The sequence below is a fragment of the Sorghum bicolor genome, chromosome 8, assembly GCF_000003195.3.
Source record: "Sorghum bicolor cultivar BTx623 chromosome 8, Sorghum_bicolor_NCBIv3, whole genome shotgun sequence".
Taxonomy (NCBI): Eukaryota; Viridiplantae; Streptophyta; class Magnoliopsida; order Poales; family Poaceae; genus Sorghum; species Sorghum bicolor.
In genome coordinates, this window is record NC_012877.2 from 2,336,902 (window position 1) to 2,359,577 (window position 22,676).

Below are 22,676 nucleotides of genomic sequence, written 5' to 3' on the forward strand. Positions count from 1 at the left end.
GTCAACCAACCTTTGCATTCATGCTCAAACAACTCTAATGGAATTCTAGAACAAGAGTCATTAAAGGTTTGTGTTGATCAAGTGCCAAGGAAATGCCCCAATAGGCCTAAAACCCTGTTTAAGCTTTATCAAGATGCTATTTTGACCAACACATGACTTTGGTTTCTATACTAGTTCGATGGTTTGACCAAAAATAGAAGTGGTAGAGCAGGTTGAATAAAACAAAGTTTGTTTTTGGTGCAAATCCTAAATTAGCTTCTAAGTTTGTCGATCAGTGGACTCAAGTTTGAGCAGGATCGTGAATGGGTGTTGTCAAAATTCTCACCTTCCTATGGTTTTAGGTAAGGATTTTGACTTAATTAGGAACTTTAAAGATAAGAGTAACAACCAAGGCAATCCCAGACTGATGAGGATGTTTCAACATTGAAGATCATAGGAGCAAACCATTTTAAGTAATATTGATGCAATTCTTGTATCTGCAAGATTGGGAGCAACATTTTCCATGTTGTTTCCTCAATACCTTAACAAGGGTGGGGTTTGATCATTGTCCATTGCTATTAAATGATGGGGCAAATGACAAGATGCAGTTAATGTCAAGCAATTTAGACCAATTTGCTTACTGAATGTTAGCTTCAAGATCCTCTCTAAACCATTGATAGATAGGCTTATTGGGGTGGCTAGAAAACTAATTGATAAGTGTCAAACAACCTTTATCAAGGGAAGATATATACTTGATGGTGGAGTGATTTTACATGCAACATTACGTGAAATGAAGAGGAAGAAGTTAAAAGGAGTATTTTTCCAAGTAGATTTTGAAAAGGCACATGATAGTGTCATTTGGGTTTTCTAGAAGAGGTGTTGATGAGAAAAGGATTTGGACAATAGATGTTGACTGGATAATGAGTACAGTACATAATGGTAAGGTATGTATTAACATCGATGGTGTGAATGAACCATATTTTAAAACACATAGGGGCTAAGACAAGGAGACCCATTACCACCTTTACTATTTAATTTAGTAGGGGACGCTTTAGCACACATACTAAACAAAGCAAAGGAAAATAAACACCTTGGGGTTTGGTTCCTAGTTCCTGGTGGTTTAACCCAACTTCAATATGCAGATGATACTATCCATTCTTGGAGTATAATGAGCACAACATTACAAATTTGAAGGTTCTATTATACTGCTTCGAATGGCTGACAGGTCTTAAAATCAATTATCATGAATTAGAAGTGGTGGTACTAGGGGTTTAAAAGGAATACCAAATCAGGGTGCCAAGTATGTTAAACTGTCGAGTTAGGATACTGTCTTTGACTAATTCAGGGATTCTATTATCTAATGATCATGTAGGGATTAGCTATTTTAGTAGAATGATAAGGTAAAATGGAGAAACGAATCAACCTTGGTAGGGGAAGAACATGACTTAAGGGGGTAGGCTAATCCTAACAAACACTTCTCTTAGTAGTCTGCCTATATATACTATGGGGATGTATAATCTAAAGCATTGGCAGAGCTTGAAGGGGTTCAAGCAGGGGCCAACAGTATTTAAATCATAGCTGATGTGTAAACCTTTATTACTTTCTAAACATTAATCATAAAATTAACCATAGATACCATTAAAATTCAATTGCCAAGGGTGGGCCATGGCCCACTTTGGCCTCCATGTAGCTTCGCCACTTATCTAAAGGAAGGGGTCCACCAACAAATGGACATATTAGAGCCAAATTCTTTTGGCAAGGGGCTAGTGAGAAATCTAAATATCACATGGTCAAATAAGAGAATGTGTTTACCTAAAGACTTTGGTGGGTTAGGGATCATGTATACAAGTATGTAGAGGATGCTCAAAGCAAATGATAATGTTGTCTATTATAACCTTTTGAAGAAGTACCTTAGAAGGAAATCTTTCTCACAATGTGAGTTTAGCAATGGGTCTCTGTTCTAGAAGAGATCTATGAGAAGTCTGGGGTATACTTAACTAGATCTATGTACAAAAAATAGAATGTTTAGAGGTGTTGTGAATTGAACAAGAGGATGGTCAAACTCTAAGCTCCAATGAAAATCCGAGTTTTCATGTGGATGCACATTCAAATTAAGCTGCAAATTGGGGTGAATCTGAAGAAAAAGAAGTGGAAAGGTGATAGAAATTGTTGTCTATGTGGGTGTAATAGAAACTAGTGAACACATATTATTCAACTGTATCTTGGCTAAAACTATTTGAATATGTTTCAAAGAGGTTTTGGGTTGGGATAAATTCCCAACACATTCAAGAAGTCTTTTATCAATGGATTGCTTTACATTCTCATAACTATCATATTAAGTTGTTCATCTTTTCTATTATTATATGGATGATCTAGAATATCCAAAATAGAATGAGTATACAAAAAGTCTTTTTGGGGTCATTGAATGAAACATTTGACAATATTTTTTGCTCTATTACATAAATGGTGCATACTTTTGAAGGGGGAAGTTCCTAGAAGACTTGCTCAAGAGAATGAAGACGAGGCTATAGGATTTCTAGCAACAAACTAAGAATTTAGAAGTTTTTGAACCATTGACAGGTGAGCCATTACCTATTTTTATTTTTTAATAACCTAGCCTAGAAATTTGTTACCATGGGGATTTAAGAGAATGTAGAAGTCAAAGGACTCATTTGAAAAGAAGTTAGTTTTATGTTAGCTTAGAGTTGTAGGCTCCATTAGTTATCTTTGCTGGCTTATTGTTGTTAGCTTAGTTGGCTCTTGTTGTTTTCAGCTGGGTGCTGCTTGTTTTCTCTAGCTGCAAGTGTGGTTGGGTTGGGTAGGATCTTTCTGTCTTGTGTAGCGTTTTGAAGTTGTTGAGTGGTAGTTGGCTCTTGCCGGTAAGCTAGCATCCCGAGCATACTTAATGTTTTGTGTTGCTTTATAAAATAGGTTTTTCCTCCAGAGAAAATCTCATCAACCTTTGATTTCTTTACAGCTAAGATTTTTCTTTGTCTACTTCAAATGGAGTAGGTATATACGACAAAATGTATTGGGATTCTAAAAATTGTGCAGCCAAACTAGTCTAACCTTGACTAAAAATAATAATGGTGGCCTACAATGTTTTTTGAAGGCTGATAATATAAAATATTTCTTTGACTAAAATTAAGATGTCTTACCAAACTTCCAACCAAGAGATGCAACCACCCCCATGCCTGCATTGATTTTAATGATGAGCATATTAGTTGCTTAGTTAATAACTTCATTTACGTCTTCCTCCTTGACCCCCTATATAAGATGCCCTGGTAAACCATCAAAGCCCCACAACCAAAAAATTGTCGAAGGGGCAAGGCACAAGTCTTTCATCTTTTAAATCTTCAGGTAATTGATTATTATATGATCTTGCATAGCCTAATGTGAAAAATATATATTTTGTTCTTTTTCCTGTATAGTTGCATGTCTTGTTTCACCAAACATGATATATCTAATGGCGCCTATCAATCTTGGTCTTGTTTTGTGTGCTTAGCCATGAGCTTGTGGAGGAACAATAAGAATGGTGGCTCTGCTGGCAGTAGTGCGAAAAGCACACCGTTGGACCTACAACTACGACTAGCACTACCAACAGAGAGGGTAGAGGTTGACCATGGCAATGATAATGAATTGTCATCATCTAGCTCATGTGTATCATCAAATATTTCATCAGATGAAAGCTTGGTGCTAGTGCTCGGTGGTTGTGCATGGTGCAAGAGGTACTGCATGGTAATGAAGAAGGAATTCCCCACCTGCATCAACTGCAAGGAGCCCTGCCTTATCGGCTTCAACTGTAACGAGAAACATGGCTAGAGCAAGTAGAGGGTAGACCAACATGTTAGAGGTCCTACCGCTAGGGATGCTCATGTTGATGGTTATTTGGACATTGTGCTTGATCTTGAGGCATATGGTAGAAATGACCTTCAGTCAATTTTGCATTGGATATGGTCTATTTGGTTCAGTAGATAAGGCTAGCTAGCTAGTAGAGTCTAAGCTTAGTTTCCTATATGTTATATTTTTTATGTCTTGTATGGGGTATGCACTAGGTGGTTCTTAAATGATTGTAATTGTCACAGTGCTCTGATTATTGAGTTCTTTTAAAGATTTGCTTCAAACATGCTACTATGAATTTGAACAAATTGTTGGGTTCTTCTATGTTATTTGGGGAAAATATTTCCCCGTGGGATGGGGATGGAGATCTAACCCCCGATGGGGAATTCCCTGTTGACATCTCTATAGATGTCACTTAGCTGTTAACTCTCTGTTAAATAGTGCTGAAAAGGACAAGACTGCCCCTCTGAACAAGATAAATTTGGCTGTTCCTATTCATGCCATTGTTTTAGAGGATTAAATCTAAAGTGAATTTGCAATCGCCCATGTGACCAAATATGAATTTTGAACAAAGTCTAAATTTGGAGTCACCGAATATTTATAACCAACATGAACATATCATTGTTTCATATCAGCAGTACAAAAGTCAATAGTTTTCTAACTTGGTAGCATAATGTTTCCATGAAACATTGCATAGACAGACCACATCATTTGTCAAAGTGGTTCAGAGGCCCAAGCAAAAAAAGCACATGTTCAGGTACATGTCACTATGAACAGGTGCCCGAGCAAAATAACTGCAGCTTCAGGTCACTAACTACATACTATGACCATGCAAAACAGATAAAGAACAATTCGACATTCAATCTGTGTTTGATTGAGCTTTTGAAAAGTGCTTTTGTTGGAAAAAAGCAGAAAGTCAACCAAACAGTTGAAACCTGAAGTTACTTTTTCCATAAGCAGTTGCTCTCGTGTACTGCAGTTTTGAAAGCACCTTGAATCCTGCTTTTGGCTTTTGGCTTTCTGCTTTTTAAAATGGGTGATAATAGGGAGCTGTTTCACAGCTATTTTAATTGAGATAGAGACAAAGAGTGGATTTTATACTTATTTGAACCACACAGCTTGCAGCTAGCTTTTACATAACACTTAGTTCACAACAGCTTTTTCATGGCTCACAGCTCATAACTCACAGCAACTTTTTCACAGCTCACATCTTAACCAAACAGACCATCAATCTAGAACTTTCCTCTTAATTCTTGTGCTGAGGGAAGGACTCCTAGTCTTGCTTCTTGTGCCCATGGCAGGACTATTTGGTTGCATTGAAGCTTGCTTATTCTTGCTCTTCTCTCCAGCCTTTGCCTTTACTTTGTCCTCTTCATTCTCTCTTGGCTTGGAGGCAAGAACAACTGCAACGAGTGACCTAAAAGTATTTTTTATATATATTAATAGAAGAGAGAGAAAAGCTAGCTCTTGATCAAGGGCTAGACTTATACGTACATTTCAAGAACACGTGAGTGTCATGTGAGTCTAATAATACGATGAGCCATTACTAAAAGCTAACACTATCGGAGAGGATGGCTTCGATCTAGTAACTTATTCTTACTTTTGCTGGTTTCCTTAGGTTTAGTGTAGCTTTGCATGAAGTTGGCACAACAGGATACTCAATCGAAAGTGGTTTAGGTTGATTAGGGCCATTTGCAATGAAAAAACAACACAAAAATTGACTATTGCAATTCACAAAGTTACCTTTATTGTTACATTCTAGGCAATCTTAGAAACATGTATCCTTCGCTTACATTTTGCTTCTTTCGTCGTTGAACGGTAGGCCCTGATTCTCCATGGTTCACTCTTTTAAGTGTTACATTGGAATTCATTCTTGATTTCTCGCTGAGGTAATGCCAACTTCTAACCTGTTGGGATTTATGCTTCCTACCATCTTTTTTCGCAAAGGGAAGGAGAGATTTATATTAAATCTTGACACGGTGCATCCTCAAATCACACATGAAAGAAAAATCTGAAATAAAAAATAAATAATATTCTATGCAAATTCTTCTGTCATCTTCTTCCTCAATGGCTTTCCTCAAACGCCGGAGCCAAAGTGAAGCCTTTATGTTGAATTCAAATGAGATTGATAACCCGGAGTCACTCCTCGTAGGGGCACCCAGAAGTATCCCTCCCCTTGCAGATAAAGGCCACAAATTGACCGTCTGCCGATGAAATCTATGCTTGCAATGACAATCTCGCCGTGGCAATCACCGAAGGCATCGTAGGACACATGATCCTGATAAAAAATCATCTAATTTCGTTGGAAATTTATTTGGGCTCAATCCTTAGACACTAGAAAAGTACGAAAAAAAGATGAGTCCCCTCCCCTTCTTGTCTCCGGTAGACACATCGAAGAGGAAGGAGATGGGCCCTAGGCGTGACGTCGTCATCAGCGGAGCGAGGAGCAGGCAGGCTACGGTTTGACTCTTGGCGGCAGTGGCGTGATAAGATGCGGGCGTCTCTCCTACCGTCATTGGAGGGTCAACTTTACCATATAAAACTGGTGTCTGCTATAGAAGCTATAGTAACACGCTGCACAGTGATTGCATTGCAGTGATAGATAAAAAATTAAGTGTTATGGCAGATAAGGGAAGATGACAATTTTGGATGGCGGATAATATAAGGAATGTACTCTTCATTCAATTCCTACAAAACAGCGCCTCAACAATATATTTACATTTGACATAAGGCTGTTTGTTCGTCTAGTAACCGTACTCTGGCTAATTTACAACTACTCTCACCAAGAAACAAAATATATAAATCATGACTACATTTCTGCAGTATATAATTTGTGAATATAATTTCTTCTTCAAATATAAGTATGTCTAGTCATGGCGACACAACCGACAACCGTCATGGTTATCCTATTTCGGGGAGGGGGCAAGAAGGAAACGAAGAGTCACATTTATTCCATGAATGCGAGTCGACTGCTCTGCGGCTACCATCTGGCCATCTCCATCTCCCATCTCGCCATACAGAGCAAGCCACCAAAGGCGCAAAGCTGAGCAGAGGGCAGAGCCACAGAGGCAGAGCGTGAGGCAAAAGTAAGCCTGCAAAGCCATTGTGGCAAGGCGCCAAGGTACATCTCCAATGTCCACTACGTGTCTACGTTTAGTAGTTTATTTATTTATTTATTCATTCCTTTCACTGTTTCACAGAACACAAACGGCTGTTAATTCTATCATTTCTATGGTTAACTTCCTTTTTTAATTTTTACCTTCAATTTAGGCATTTAGCATTTGATCAAGAATGCAAGATGAAGAGATCAAGAACGCTCGATAGTTTTTTTAAGCCGAGTTCAAGCAATGGCAACGGTGAAAACACTAGCAATCAATAACAATGATGTGTTGTGCCGAACTCTCCAGAAGAAATGTCTACATATTGTAAATGCAATTGACTGCGTTTCTAACACAAAATCATTGTCTAGCGACTTGAAATGATGACTGGGAACCACTTCTTGAGGAGGTCAACGCTTTTCGTGACAAGCACGAGTTGAGATTCCAGATTATCGCAAGTAAGTTATTATCTTACCTTCAGTTTTTTTAATATGAGCACAAATACATTTTTTTATTCTTATGATACATATCTAACTTGTTTAACATGAGCACTTGGGATACCAAGCTAGTGAAGGACCTGTTTTGGGAAGAAGTGCTGAACATTTTGGCCACCCCGGTGCATACTGATCGAGAAGATACTGTGGCATGGCACTTTGATCAGAAAGTTTTTATTTTCGGTCAAATCGGCTTACCATGTGCTGGAGGATGAAGCTGAGATTAAGCGAGTCCGACAGAGAGGTGAATCATCTAGACCACCAAACAGTGCTGGCAGCAATATTTGGAAGAAAATATGGAAACTCCCTGGACCTCCTAAGATCAAGCAATTTGTGTGGAGGGTTGCTCACAACAGCTTGGCACTCAAACAAAACATTAGCAGGCGTGGAATTCGACTGGATACTAGATATCCGGTGTGTTTCCATTTCGATGAGGATGGTGGTCATTGTTTTTTGAAGTGCAAAGCTATCCGGCAGTGTTGGAGGGAGTTGGGAATTGAGAAGTTCAGACTTCAGTTTCTGCAAACCAGAACAGCTGAGGAGTTTGTAACAGAAGTGTTGAAACTGAGAACTGATGTGTTGGAACCAAACTCGTGATGAACAAGTCTGGCGGCGGCGGGTCACCGGCAGGTGGTGAACACGCGGCGGCTAAAACCCTACGGCGAGCTCTGTGCGCGAACAGAAAATATGGAAAGCAACAAGACACCGAGATTTCGTGCCAAATGCGGGCACCTCGCCAATGCAATCTTTGTTGGTTTATATATGGCCTGAGGCCTTACACCCCGCCGCCACGACGCCTCCAACGATCCTCCGATTTTCCGGAACGCCGCTGGGACATGCAAGACGACGTCGCGACGGGGACACAATGCAGTGCGCGGTCACCGCGTGGTTCTTGCACATCTTCGAACCACCGGCGATATCTACGCGCCTAACCAACTACGTTACATAAAACTTCGACAGGATTACATGAATGAAACACAAAGCTAAAGCTAACAAATCACCCCCTAATCCTGACGAACTAGAACGACGCCGAGCTTGACTCTGAATTCCGCAAACTTCATTCTCCCCAAGGGCTTCATCAGAATGTCAGCAACCTGCTCGTCTGTTCTTACATGGTCCACATCCAGGACGTTCTTCTCAATGCAGTCACGAATGTAATGATACCGTGTATCAATGTGCTTACTGCGATCATGAAACACTGGGTTCTTGGCTAGCTCGATAGCAGACTGGTTATCGATGAGAAGTCTGAATTTCTGAACTTCTCCTCTATCAGCCGACTGAGCCACACTCCCTGACAGGCTCCCAATGCTGCAGCTATGTACTCAGCTTCACAAGAAGATAGAGCCACGACCCTTTGTTTCTGTGAAGCCCAGGTCACCAAATTTGATCCAAGGTAGAATATGATGCCTGAAGTACTTTTCCTATGCACCAAGTCACCTTGACAGTCACTGTCAGTATAACCAAGCAGGTTCAGACCAACATCATCTCCTTTCTGAAGCTTGCATCCATAGTCCAGAGTTCCTGCAATGTATCTCAGGATTCTTTTGACCAAGGACCAATGCTCCTTTGCTGGTTCCTTGAGAAATCTACTGGCCACACCAACTGAGTAAGCAATGTCAGCTCTGGTGTTAACTAAGTATCTCAAACTGCCCACCACACTCCTGTATCTTGTCACATCAAGTTCAGAGCCAGGTACTGCAGTAGTGAGTCTCATTCTTTCCTCCATTGGAGTGTCAACAGGATTGCATCTTGCCATGTTGCATGATTCTAGGATCTTCAAAGCATATGCTCTCTGACAGATAGTAATATGGTCTTTGCCTTGATTCACTTCCATGCCCAAGTAATAACTCAATAGTCCCAGATCACTCATGCTGAAAATTGCCTTCATCTGATCTTTGAACTGAGCTATCAATTTACTGCATGGACCACATATTATTAGATCATCAACATAAACTCCAACTAGAAGTAAAGAGGCTCCTGTTCCTTTCTTATAGACTGCATGCTCTACAATGCTTCTCTGAAAACCCATTGCTTTCAATTCCAGATCCAGCCTTGCATTCCAGGCTCTGGGAGCCTGTTTGAGTCCATACAGTGCTTTATTCAACTTCAACACCTTGCCAGGGAGAGCTGCATCAGTGAAACCTGGTGGTTGATGGACACACACCTGCTCCTGGAGATCACCATTTAGGAATGCTGATTTCACATCCATATGATGTACTTGCCAATCTCCATGTGCTGCAAGAGCTAACATTAGCCTCACTGTCTCAATCCTTGCAACTGGTGCAAAAACCTCATCATAGTCTACTCCTTGCTTCTGTGCATAGCCTTTGGCCACCAGCCTAGCTTTATGCTTAACTATCTTCCCTGCTGCATCTCTTTTGACCTTGAAAACCCACTTCAGGCCAATTGCTCTGACACCTTTAGGCAGATCTGTCAGAGTCCAGGTGTTGTTCTCTCTGATGGCTTTTAGCTCAGCCTCCATAGCATCCCTCCAGCAGGATTGTCCGAGAGCTTCTTCAACACTAAATGGCTCATCAGCAGCAAGCAGACAAGTAGCACTATACTCATAATTCTCCACCTCATCAGTGTGGTCAAATAGGTCTTGCAGAGTTCTGTACCTGAGTGGAACTCCCTCTGAGTCAGCCTCCTGCCCATGTGGAGGTGTGACCCACTGATGATCTGGTTGAGCTGCTGGAGGTGTGTTCAAACCTGCAGATCCCTGGACACTCCCAGGTGGCGTTTGGGGCCAATTAGGTGCTGCATTACCGTTACCAGGGCTGCCAAGGACTAGTTCTGCATCATTCTCCCCTGTTGCCGGATCTGCAACAGTACCAGGAAAATCAACAATGAACTGATCTGGTTGATTCTTTCCTGTAGCAAAACTGGTCCAATCCCAGGCTTGATCTTCCTCAAAAATCACGTCCCTGCTAATATGCAGACTTTTTGTGACAGGTTCCAGCATCCTGTAGCCTTTAGTCCCTTCTTCATATCCTATGAACACCATTTTCTGGGATCTGTCAGATAGTTTATGAATGCCAGGTCCTAGTTTCTTCACATGACCGATACATCCAAAAATTCTCATGTGCTTCACACTGGGTTTCCTTCCATGCCATGCCTCATATGGTGTGACACCATTTAGGCTCTTAGTTGGAGATCTGTTAAGCACATACACTGCAGTTGCTACTGCTTCTCCCCAAAGACAGGCTGGAACCTTCTTACTCTTCATCATGCACCTAGCCATTTCAACCACCGTTTGATTTCGGCGTTCCACCACTCCATTCTGCTGGGGAGTGTAGGGAGTGGTGGTGTGGTGCTTTATGCCAAACTCACTGCAGAAAACACTGAACTGGGTAGAATTAAATTCACCCCCCCTGTCAGTCCTCACAGCCTTGAGCTTGCTTTCAGATTCAGTCTCAGCTCTATTCTTCACCTTCTTGAAATAAGCCAGTGCCTCACTTTTGGTCTTCAACATCTCCACCCACATAAATCTGCTGTAGTCATCCACAACCAGCAAGAAATATGCCTTCCCACCTAAGGTTGGTGGGGTTATCTGACCACACAGATGAGTATGGAGTAGTTCAAGTCCCTTCTCTGCACGATAATGAGCAACGCTTGGAAAAGGAATTCTGTGCTGCTTGCCTACGACACAGCCATCACAGACCTGCTCAACTCTATTGATCACAGGAATGCCAGACACCATGCCCTTTCGACCAAGATCCCTCAAAGATCTGAAATTCAAATGGCCAAATCTTGCATGCCACTTCCAAGCATCATCATCTAGCTTACTCAACAAACACACTGGTGAAGTTAAACTGAAACTATGAGTATACAGGCAATTTGCAGTTCTAGGAGCTGAGATTAGCAAGGTGTGTCCATCTAGATCAAAAACATTGCATCTTCCATCTTTCAATGACACTTCAAACCCCTTCTCTTCAAGCTGGCCTAAACTGACTATGTTACTTTTTAACTTGGGAATATAGTAAATGTCAGTTAGTACCTTGTGCTCCTGCCGACGTCCCTGAATCACCATGGATCCAAGTCCCTGTATCTCCACACTAGAACCATCACCAAACTTGACAGTCCCACGAATCCTTTCATTCAGATGAGTAAGTGCTGCACGACAGCCTGTCATGTGATTGCTAGCTCCTGTGTCTAGCACCCACACACCTTCTGGACAATCTACAGGCACCACCCTGTTTTCTGTCAGATGCACCTGCTCAACTGAATCAGCAGTGACATTACAGGCCACAGCAACAAACAGAGCACCATTGTGCTCAGCTCCACCCACTGCAACATTAGCCTCCGGCTGCTTCTCTTCTTTCTTCTGCTTCTTGGGTCTTTTACAATCTTCAGCCCAGTGACCATACATGCCACAGTTTCTGCACCTCCCTTTGCGGCGAGGTGTTCCTTCTGAAGTTAGCTTCACAGTGCCGGCGTTCTTGGGCCCTCCACCATCTGATCGATGCGGCTGCTTGCCCTTTCCTTGCCCAGCTGCACTGCTACCTCCTTCTCGGCTCTGAGTGGGTTGGAAACGGTGCTTGTGTTTCTCAAGCCACTCTTCTTCTGCAAGCATCAAACGCCCCATCTTATCGGTGATTTGATCCTCAGTGCTGACAAAACGATCCTCGGCTACACGCAGTCGTCCAACCAATTCCTCCACTGTCAGGGTTTTCAAATCACAGAACATCTCAATAGATACTGCAACTTGATTGAATCTGGCTGGTAACACACGCAGAAATTTCTTGACAACACGAGGTTCATCAATTGTCTCACCGAGGGTTTTGAGGGTGGTGACGAGGTTCACGATTCGCATGCCGAAGTCCTCCACGCTTTCCCCGTCCTTGAACTCGACATTCTCGAATTCCTTGATGAGCTTCTGGACATTGATCTCCTTCACGCGATCCGCACCGACCTTCATGGTCTTCACCGCCTCCCACGCTTCTTTCACCGTCTTCTTGGCGCCAAGTGCTCCCCACATCTCCTTGGGGACTGATCTCATCACCGCACCCATCGCTTGTCGATCTTCGGCTCTCTTGACGTTTGTTCCGGGATCTATTGTATCCCAGATCTCGAGAGCCTCAAGATTGATTTGCATCAGCATAGCCCACTCTACATAGTTTGAGCGGGTTAGCATCGGCCAAATCAACGAACTCTCCTTGACACCGCTGGACTTCGAGGTTTCGCCTCCTGTCATCTCCTTCCTTCTTCTTTTCGCCTAGCACTGCTGTACCGTGATCGATTCGAGACCCACGGCTCTGATACCAGATGTTGGAACCAAACTCGTGATGAACAAGTCTGGCGGCGGCGGGTCACCGGCAGGTGGTGAACACGCGGCGGCTAAAACCCTACGGCGAGCTCTGTGCGCGAACAGAAAATATGGAAAGCAACAAGACACCGAGATTTCGTGCCAAATGCGGGCACCTCGCCAATGCAATCTTTGTTGGTTTATATATGGCCTGAGGCCTTACACCCCGCCGCCACGACGCCTCCAACGATCCTCCGATTTTCCGGAACGCCGCTGGGACATGCAAGACGACGTCGCGACGGGGACACAATGCAGTGCGCGGTCACCGCGTGGTTCTTGCACATCTTCGAACCACCGGCGATATCTACGCGCCTAACCAACTACGTTACATAAAACTTCGACAGGATTACATGAATGAAACACAAAGCTAAAGCTAACAAATCACCCCCTAATCCTGACGAACTAGAACGACGCCGAGCTTGACTCTGAATTCCGCAAACTTCATTCTCCCCAAGGGCTTCGTCAGAATGTCAGCAACCTGCTCGTCTGTTCTTACATGGTCCACATCCAGGACGTTCTTCTCAATGCAGTCACGAATGTAATGATACCGTGTATCAATGTGCTTACTGCGATCATGAAACACTGGGTTCTTGGCTAGCTCGATAGCAGACTGGTTATCGATGAGAAGTCTGAATTTCTGAACTTCTCCTCTATCAGCCGACTGAGCCACACTCCCTGACAGGCTCCCAATGCTGCAGCTATGTACTCAGCTTCACAAGAAGATAGAGCCACGACCCTTTGTTTCTGTGAAGCCCAGGTCACCAAATTTGATCCAAGGTAGAATATGATGCCTGAAGTACTTTTCCTATGCACCAAGTCACCTTGACAGTCACTCATACCTCAAGATTAATATGGATGGTGCCTTCAAGCAGGATTCCAGGGCTGGCGCTTGGGGCTTTATAATCTAGGACCATGAGGGTTATGCTGTCCTGGCGGGGGCGGGGAACCTCGGTCCGGTGCATGATGATGCCCTGCTCGCAGAGACGATGGCATGCAAATAGGCACTAGAAGCAGCGGAGCATTTCGGTGTTTCCAGGTGGTGCTCGATCGAGACCGACTCCTCCCAGCTGAATGATGTGATCACTTCGTCATCTAGTGACTTATCTATTGGTGGTGGTCTATTTACAGACATCCGTAGTATTCTCCAGGATAGCTTTAATTGCATAAATATTTGTAAGATTCTGAGATTATGTAACTCGTCTGAGCACGAGCTTGCTAGTTTGGGTATGAGTTGGGACCTAGGTCAGTTATGTGTATGGACTGATCACCTCCCTGATTTTGTAACTCATTGGATTGCCCGTGATTTGGCTAAGCTTCAGTCGCTTAATACAAGGCCATAGATCCTGGTTAAGGATAAAAAAACTTGTTTAACTACATGTCGCAATTTGTAGGCATGTGGATGTGACCAAATCTTAGAACAAAAATGATAATACCACCACTCTTCCTATTATAAAATAGATATTTTTAATGTTACCATGACCAACAATTGATAGAGTTGGAAGTTCGTTTCAGTTCTCAAACAACAAAGCTTCTATCACTTTGTGCCTCACTAGATCCAAGAAAAGATGGTTTTGACATTTGAAAGATAAGTACACTTGTGGAAAAGTACTATCCCGCTGATTTTTAAAGTTAAGATCAAGCTCAATTGGAGTGTCAACTACCACAATTTCATCTTGATGTATGCAACCATCTAGAGCTAAGTACATGGCATCACTTGCTGATATAAACCATCTACTTGGGACTAGTGAGATTAGGTAAAAATTCTATTTGTCGAATGGATGATAGATTGCTAAGATTAGTCATAACTCTTCCAGAATCAATAGTGACTATTGAGAGTCTTTTCAGCCATGAAACTTTCCAAGATAGGATAAAATGGGAGATGGCGTTTTGCAAAGCTATAGTTTATATTAAAAAGGAATTGGCAGCCAAGAATAGTTCCAGTGATATTATCAAATCACTACCCCAGCAAACTTTTTTTGTGACAGAGGAAACCGTCAGGAAAGGTACCGAAAACCGTCAGGAAAGACTTTTCGTGACGGCCCCGTCAGGGATAATCCATCAGGACCAACTGTCACGGAAAGTACACCTTCCCTGACGGAAAACCGTCAGTAATCATTCCCTGACGGTAGTAACCGTCAGAAAAGAATTTTTGTGTCGTTTTTCCCGCTCCCGTAAAATGTTTGTTGTCGGTTCCACTACCGTCAGGGAAGGTGGAGACTTTCCCTGCCAGTTATGGTACCGTCAGGGAAGGTTCGTGCTTCCTGTTAGTAAGCTCAATTTTTAATATCAATAAGCTCATTGAACTATGGTCTAGTTGGTAATCATCGTGCTAAATTCAAGTTAGTGGAGATGTAATGAAAGTACCTTCTTTTATGTTACTAGACGTATGCTACATTACTTTGCTATATGTGTTATGATTGAATTTATACGATAATATATATGTGTATGATTAGAAATAACATGCTAGCCAGTGCTTTCCTATCACCGCATGTTGTCACCATCCACATCCATGCCAAACAAACAACTTCCAAAATGCATCACCACCTGTCAATTTGACCATGAGTTGAGGCTGCCGTCTTCATCCACGACGTCTTCCAGCCACACCGTCGAACCTAGCCATCACCCGACCCCGCCACCAGCCGTCATCAATCGAATCTCCATGTCTAGACAGATCCATGTTGATTGCAGTCCATTGGATGGTTCAAGTCACCCACTCAAAGTTTCCAAATCCATGGATCAAGTCATTGATTGCCGCCATGCTCCACCTTGTGCCATGTCCTTCCCTAGACACACCTGTGTGAGGCTTGCACATAGTGGAACATAACCATCGCACCTCTCATGATCTTCTTCTATGAATCTGAATCTTGATACCACTTGGATTGGATCCGCTGCACACTCTAACACTCTAGAAGAGCTATTCGGCAAGCCACCATCTTTGCACACTAGGCATCATGTACAACATCTATTGATCCAGCACCGACCATGACCACTGAGCCTTGATGATCACGAGCAATAAAACCCCAATCGCCCTTGTACTTACTAAAAGGCTCAGACTTGGCCTAAAGGCAAAACAATGGTTCACACCCACCCGGTAGTTATCTTCAAGTCGTCGTCTACCTCCGTGAGAAATAAAAAATAACACATGCAAAACCATGGCCGCCGCACAAGGTGAGAGAGAGAAGGGAGGTTCACTAGTGCAAGGAGGTCTGGCGGCCGCCAGACCATGCCATATTGGTGGACTTGTGCTAATCAAAATAATCACACACTATTAGCATCCCAAATTACCTTGAGTGTCCAAAACCGCCAAGGAAAATACCTAATCCACCAAGAAAATGATCCTTGGCCACAAATTGTCAATCAAACTCCATCAAGGATAGAAGATAAGAGAAATTGGTTTCCTTAGCTTTTTTGACAATTAAGGATGATTTCCTCCGGCCACCAAGGAAACTAGGGCCACATCTAATTCGCCAAAGGGATAAGAAAATGTTGCAACCGCCAAGTAAATTAGTTTTCTTGAGGGCTAGCATCCTTCAAAAAAATATTTGTAACCATATAGGAAATAGTTTTCTTGAGGGCCAGCAACCTCCAAAGTAATATAGAGTAAGAGCAATAAATAAATGAGTGAAAGCCCAATATAATAATGTGCCTTATGGGATTCAAACATGTGGCCTGATGCTTCGAGTTGAAGCACACTCACCACTGCACCTCAGAGTAACTTGTGACTAAGTGAATTATTGTTTTTATTTTGTATTCACTTTATGAAATCTTATAATGCATATTTTGTGGTCCTAAACAATTTTAAATGTAAAACATTTGAACTGAAAAAGTTTTAGAACTTGATGAATACAACAACATTGGTTTAGGACGAATTTTCATCCGAGGTTATTTGAAAAATCAAATAAATTTGAATTTTAATGCTATGAGTATTTTCTTGGGGGTTTCCAATTGCACCCAAGAAAATATGAATTACCTTGCTGGTTTCGAAAACCACTCAAGGAAATACAAATTACCTTGACGGTTTTGAATAGCACCCAAGGAAATGAGCAATTACCTTGCCGATTTGTAATAACACTCAAGGAAACATGGAATTCCCTTGGAGGTGATTAGAAACTGCCAAGGAAACACCCATATTCTTTGGCGGGTTACTTCAACATCTAAGGAGTACACGTTTCCTTGAAGTTCAGTAACACTCCCAAGAAAACTTTACTTTCCTTGGCAGTTTTGCTTTTGACCCTCAAGAAAATTCCTAGCACTAAAGGTAATTCAGGATTGCGATAGTGACAAGTTGGTCTTCTTTGGGGTTGCAGCCACTATTTGGGCAAGCATAATGATCTTATTTTTGAGAAAAAAGGTGCCACCTCCTTTATGTATAGGCTAGCTTTAGAAGAACATGTTGGCTGTGTTTTTGGGTATTGCTGCAGCGTGAGGACACAAGGGAGACCACCTGATCGGTGAACAAAGCTTTGTAATCGTTGCTTTAGATATTTTCGCCAAGAATAGATGTAGAAACAATAATAGATTTTTTTTATTTTCCCTATAATTTTGTATTCTCTTGCCGGTTGGATTGTAATCACCAGATGAGCTGAAAACTTTGCAAGGACTTGGTTGTGCGTCTCACTCTGCTAGTGGGCTGTAATCCAATCTGCTAGTGGGCTGTAATCCAATCTATACCCACACCAATCCACGTTTCAGCATGCAGCTTGTGTCACCAGACTAAATTAATCCAAGCAATGGCGGGAACCAAACTATTTGGCAAATAGTCTCTACATGATATAAAACAAACCCAATCCATGTGCCAACCCATGGGTCCTATCCATTAGATACTAATTTACTTATCCACGGTTGCGCTGCATGACTCAAGACACTGCAGACGCAAGCAAGGAAGCAACCTAAATGATTAACTAATTTTAAAAAATAGCAGCAGGAAAGCTATTAATAGCCAAAGAGAATGGATTATACAATTCTAAATTAGGTGAAAGAAGACTTTGACAAATTAAGAGACAAAAATTACAGCTCCAAACAAATTAGGAAACTAGACATAATTTATACATCATTTTTTTTGTTGAGAATGGTGCTAATGAAAAAATAGACTCAACATGCCAAGCATAACTCCATCCAGCTAAAGCTTCATTGAAAGTTCAGTGATCCGCTTCCTGAATTGTCCCTTTGTAGTGATACCAGCACAACTTCTCAGCTATATCATGAACTGCTGAAGATGAAAAATATAACTGTAAGAACATTATGCCGGAAGAAAATAGTCTCTACTCTACATGATATAAAAGCATAGTCACTATAATTATTTAATCATTGGCATTCTATAATTGCAAAGCTCTGGGAGACTAAAGTTTCAGTTTCTGTGTAATCTATAATGAACAGTTGTTGTGCAAATGCAGAGTTCTGAATTTGAACTTTTCCTACCACAACATGGAACCTGAAATCTGAACTATATGTTAGATGTATATATGTGATATTGTATTTTCTCTTTTTTGGAGGTTCTCCTTGTATATGTACACAACATGTATACTTGCCCCTTTGGGCCTAGAATATGAAGTTAGTTGACCACTTATTCTAACATGGTATCAAGCTAGGGTTCCAATCCTCACCTTGCTCCCGCCGGCGCCAGCAACCCGCCCACACCCGCGCGCCTGCTGCCCGCCCTCGCCTGCAGCCTCGCGGAGAGCTTGCCGGCGGCCTTGCGGTCCGCGCGCCGGCGCCCGTCCACCCCTGCTCGTCCGACGCGGCCTCGCCCGGCGTCCGCCCTCGCCCCGACGCGGCCTCGCGAAGGGCGAGCCGGCGGCCTTGCGGTCCGCGCGCCGCGCCTCTGCTCGTGCGCGCCAGGCCGGCGTCCACCCTCGCCCCGACGCGGCCTCGCCCGGCGTCCGCCCTCGCCTGCGGCCTCGCGGAGGGCGAGCCGGCGGCCTTGCGGTCTGCGCGCCGCCCGCCCAGGCCACCGCGGCCTCGCCCGTTGCGGCCCGCGCGTCCTCTGTCTGCGTTCGGCTGCTTCTCCTCTCTTCCCAAAAAAAAAAAAAAACAGCCGAGAGGGGAAGCAGGACACGGTTTGTTTCCATGGCGTCCCCCAGCCGCACTCGTCCGGGTGCCATTCCTGTTCCCAAGTGTCCAGTCATCTTCAATGGCACAAACTGGGCCGATTTTGTTTTTCATATGGAGGTGCACATGGATGGGCAGCTGCTGTGGAACTACCTTACGGGCGATCTGATCTGTCCTACTATTCCAATTCTTCCTAAGCAGCCCACCTATCCTCCAGATGCTGATGATGCAGCCAAACATGCTCTCCTTGATGCATTTGAGGCTGAGATGGAGACCTATCAATCTGATCTTGGCGTCTATGAGACTTGGCTGCGTGAGGAAAAATCGGCCAAGGCCATCTTACTTGCAAGCATAGAGATTGATCTTGCACGCTCCCTCAGAGGTCTTGCCACCTCCCACCTCATGTGGGAATATCTTCGTTGCAGTTATGAGATCCGCAATGAGGCGATGTACCTTGCTGTTGTTGAGGAGGCACAGTCACTTCGTCAGCTTGATTCTACAGTTGACGACTTCCACCGCAAGATGACTGATGTCTGGCATCGCCTAGACAATTTGGGGGCCGAGTTCTGTGGTGGTGGTACTTGTCGGTGTTGTGACCGGCACCGGGAGCAGCGCGACACACTCCGTCTCCACGAGTTTCTCTCTCGGCTGCGTCCAGAGTTTGAGACTGTTCGGGCACAGCTACTGACTCGTCGCCCGCGCCCGTCGCTTGCCGAGGCGATGCCTGAGCTGCGAGCTGAGGAGACTCGTCTTCGGACTGGAGGGGTCAGCCATCCTCAACTGCAGCCGGCTGTTCTGGTGGCTACACCCCCACCAGTCTCCCTACCTTCGCCCCAGTCTGCGGTGGTGGCGGGGGTCCCCTCTGGTGTGCGGTGTGACTACTGCAAGATTTATGGTCATGAGGAGAAGGATTGTCGTAAGAAGCAGCGCAACCGCTATGACGCCGTGATCGGCGCCACTCTTCAGGCTCTGGTGGTTCCTCTACTCCGCAGGGCACTCGTTCTGTGTCTGCAGCCGAGCAGGAGGTTCTTGCTCTGTTCCGCCGCCTCACTACTGCAGCTCAGGCTCACGGGACTACAGCTCAGGCCTCTGGTTCCACACCTCCTCCTCCTCCGCCATCAGGTACATCACCACCGTGGTTTCTTGATTCTGGTGCCTCTTTCCACATGACACCCCATACCACCCATTTGTCCTCCCTCTCCCTGTCATCTTCTGATTCACCCATCCTTGTTCGCACTGCTGATGGCACTTCTCTTCCTGTTACTGGGAGAGGTGTTCTTTCGACTTCTTCCTTTGAGGTTCCTAATGTTTCGCATGTTCCTCACCTCACCATGCAACTTCTTTCTGCGGGACAAATTACTGATCATGGTTGTCGCATTATTCTTGAGTCTGATTCTTGCTGTGTTCAGGATCTTCGTACGGGCCTTTTGGTGGGAACTGGGCCTAGGCGTCGGGACTCACAGCGTCTTTGGGAGCTTGATTGGTTGCGCCTTCCTTCATCTGTTTTGCTCCCTCCAACACCTGGTTCTCCGGCGTCGGCATCAGCTGCCTCATCCACTACCTCTTTTGTCCAGTGGCATCGTCGTCTTGGTCATCTCTCTGGTGCTCGATTGTCTAGTCTTGTTGGTAGTGGTGTATTAGGCCCTGTTTCTGGTGACACTACTCTGCATTGTACGGGTTGCAAGCTTGGCAAACAGTTGCAACTCCCCTATTCCTCTAGTGAGTCCAAGTCCCAGAAACCTTTTGATCTTGTTCACTCTGATGTATGGGGTCCTGCACCCATAACTTCAAAAGGAGGGCAATCCTATTATGTTCTGTTTATTGATGACTATTCGAGATTTACTTGGATTTATCTGATGTCCTCTCGAGGCCAATTTCTTTCTATTTACCAACAATTTGCTACCATGGTTCGTACACAGTATAACTCTCCCATTCGTGTTTTTCGTGCGGACTCTGCTGGTGAGTACATTTCCACTGCCCATCGCTCCTACCTTGCTGAGCAGGGTACTCTTGCCCAATTTTCATGTCCTGGTGCTCATGCTCAGAATGGTGTTGCAGAGCGCAAGCATCGCCACATTCTTGAGACTGCTCGTGCTCTTTTGATATCCTCTGCCCTTGCTCCTCATTTCTGGGCCGAGGCTGTCTCTACGGCGGTTTTCCTCATCAATCGCCAACCCTCCACCTCTCTTCAGGGTAGCACTCCCTATGAGCGTCTCTTCAGCAGCCCTCCTTCCTATGCTCATCTCCGTTGTTTTGGTTGTGTCTGTTATGTTCTACTTCCACCTCGTGAGCGCACCAAACTCACTGCTCAGTCTGTCGAGTGTGTTTTCCTTGGGTACAGTACGGAGCATAAGGGCTATCGGTGTTATGACCCTGTTGCTCGGCGGATGAGGATCTCTCGGGATGTCACCTTTGATGAGTCCCGCCCTTACTATCCTCGTTCTCCCTCCGGTCATCCTAACACCGTTGAGTCCCTCTCTTTTCTTACTTTACCTGATTGGTATCTTCCTCTGTCTCCCTCCTCGACACCTCCTTCTATTTCTCCATCCTCGCTATCTCCTTCTTCATCCACTCCACCACCGCCACCACCACCACCACCACCACCAGTAGCCTCTCCACCCCCGTTGTGTTCTTCCCGTGAGATCACTCACGTCTATACTCGTCGTCCACGTCCTGCTCCACCCATTGACTCTTCTCCGTCCCTCCTTGGCCCTATTCCTGGGTCTCCTCCTCGCTATGATCTTCGTGATCGCAGCACCCTTCGTCCTCCCAGGCGCTTTGGTTTCACCGCTACTGTTTTAGCTGAGCCCGCGACCTATCGGGAGGCTGCTCATCATTTGGAGTGGCAGCATGCTATGGCTGAGGAGATTGCAGCCCTTGAGCGTACTAGCACCTGGGATCTTGTTCCCAAACCACCACATGTCACTCCTATCACTTGCAAGTGGGTTTACAAGGTCAAAACTCGCTCTGATGGTTCTCTTGAGCGCTACAAGGCTCGCCTTGTGGCTCGTGGTTTTGAGCAGGAGTATGGGATTGACTACGAGGAGACGTTTGCTCCTGTTGCTCACATGACCACTGTTCGGACCCTTCTAGCTGTTGCCTCCGTTCGTCAATGGTCAATTTCGCAATTGGATGTCAAGAACGCCTTCCTAAATGGCGAGCTTCGTGAGGAAGTCTATATGCAGCCACCCCCGGGTTACTCTGTTCCTGCTGGAATGGTCTGTCGGCTGCGTCGTTCCCTCTATGGTCTCAAACAAGCTCCTCGCACCTGGTTTGAGCGTTTCTCCTCTGTTCTCATTGCTGTAGGCTTCAAGCCTAGTGATCATGACCCTGCTCTCTTTGTTCACACGTCCTCTTCTGGTCGTACCCTTCTTCTCCTCTATGTTGATGACATGATCATCACGGGAGATGACTCCCAATTTATTGCTTTTGTGAAGCAGCACCTCAGTGAGACCTTTCTTATGTCTGATTTGGGTCCTCTTCGTTACTTTCTTGGTCTTGAGGTTACTTCCACCTCTGATGGTATTTTTCTTTCCCAGGAAAAGTACGCTCAGGACCTCCTCTCACGTGCTGCTCTCACTGATCACCGTACTGTTGACACTCCTATGGAGCTGAATGTTCACCTCCGACCCACTGATGGTGTTCCTCTTGCTGATCCTACTCGCTATCGCCAGCTTGTTGGGAGCCTTGTTTATCTTGGGATCACTCGCCCGGACATCACACATTCTGTTCATATCTTGAGTCAGTTTGTCTCGGCTCCTACCCAGCTCCACTACTCTCACCTTCTTCGCGTTTTGCGATACCTTCGTGGCACCACCAGCCGTCGCCTTTTCTTTCCTCGCTCTAGCTCACTCAAGCTCCAGGCGTACTCAGATGCCACTTGGGCAAGTGATCCCACTGATCGCCACTCTC

General features: G+C 44.5%; 1 protein-coding gene and 1 long non-coding RNA gene across 2 annotated transcripts; one reads left to right on the plus strand and one right to left on the minus strand.

The window, feature by feature from the left end:
* On the minus strand, nucleotides 17,724-18,501 carry LOC110429660. The gene is made up of 2 exons (XR_002446767.1): nucleotides 18,320-18,501; nucleotides 17,724-17,922 (listed from the first exon to the last, which is right to left on the minus strand). It is a non-coding gene; the product is annotated as an uncharacterized LOC110429660 (long non-coding RNA).
* On the plus strand, nucleotides 18,569-19,950 carry LOC110429659. The gene has a single exon (XM_021445936.1). The coding sequence runs from the start codon at nucleotides 18,783-18,785 to the stop codon at nucleotides 19,932-19,934; it is 1,152 nt and encodes a 383-aa protein (XP_021301611.1). The 5' UTR covers nucleotides 18,569-18,782; the 3' UTR covers nucleotides 19,935-19,950.

Excerpts from the sequence above, each read along its gene's own strand:
- LOC110429659 (XM_021445936.1), top strand. The coding sequence starts at position 18,783 with ATGGCGTCCCCCAGCCGCACTCGTCCGGGTGCCATTCCTGTTCCCAAG.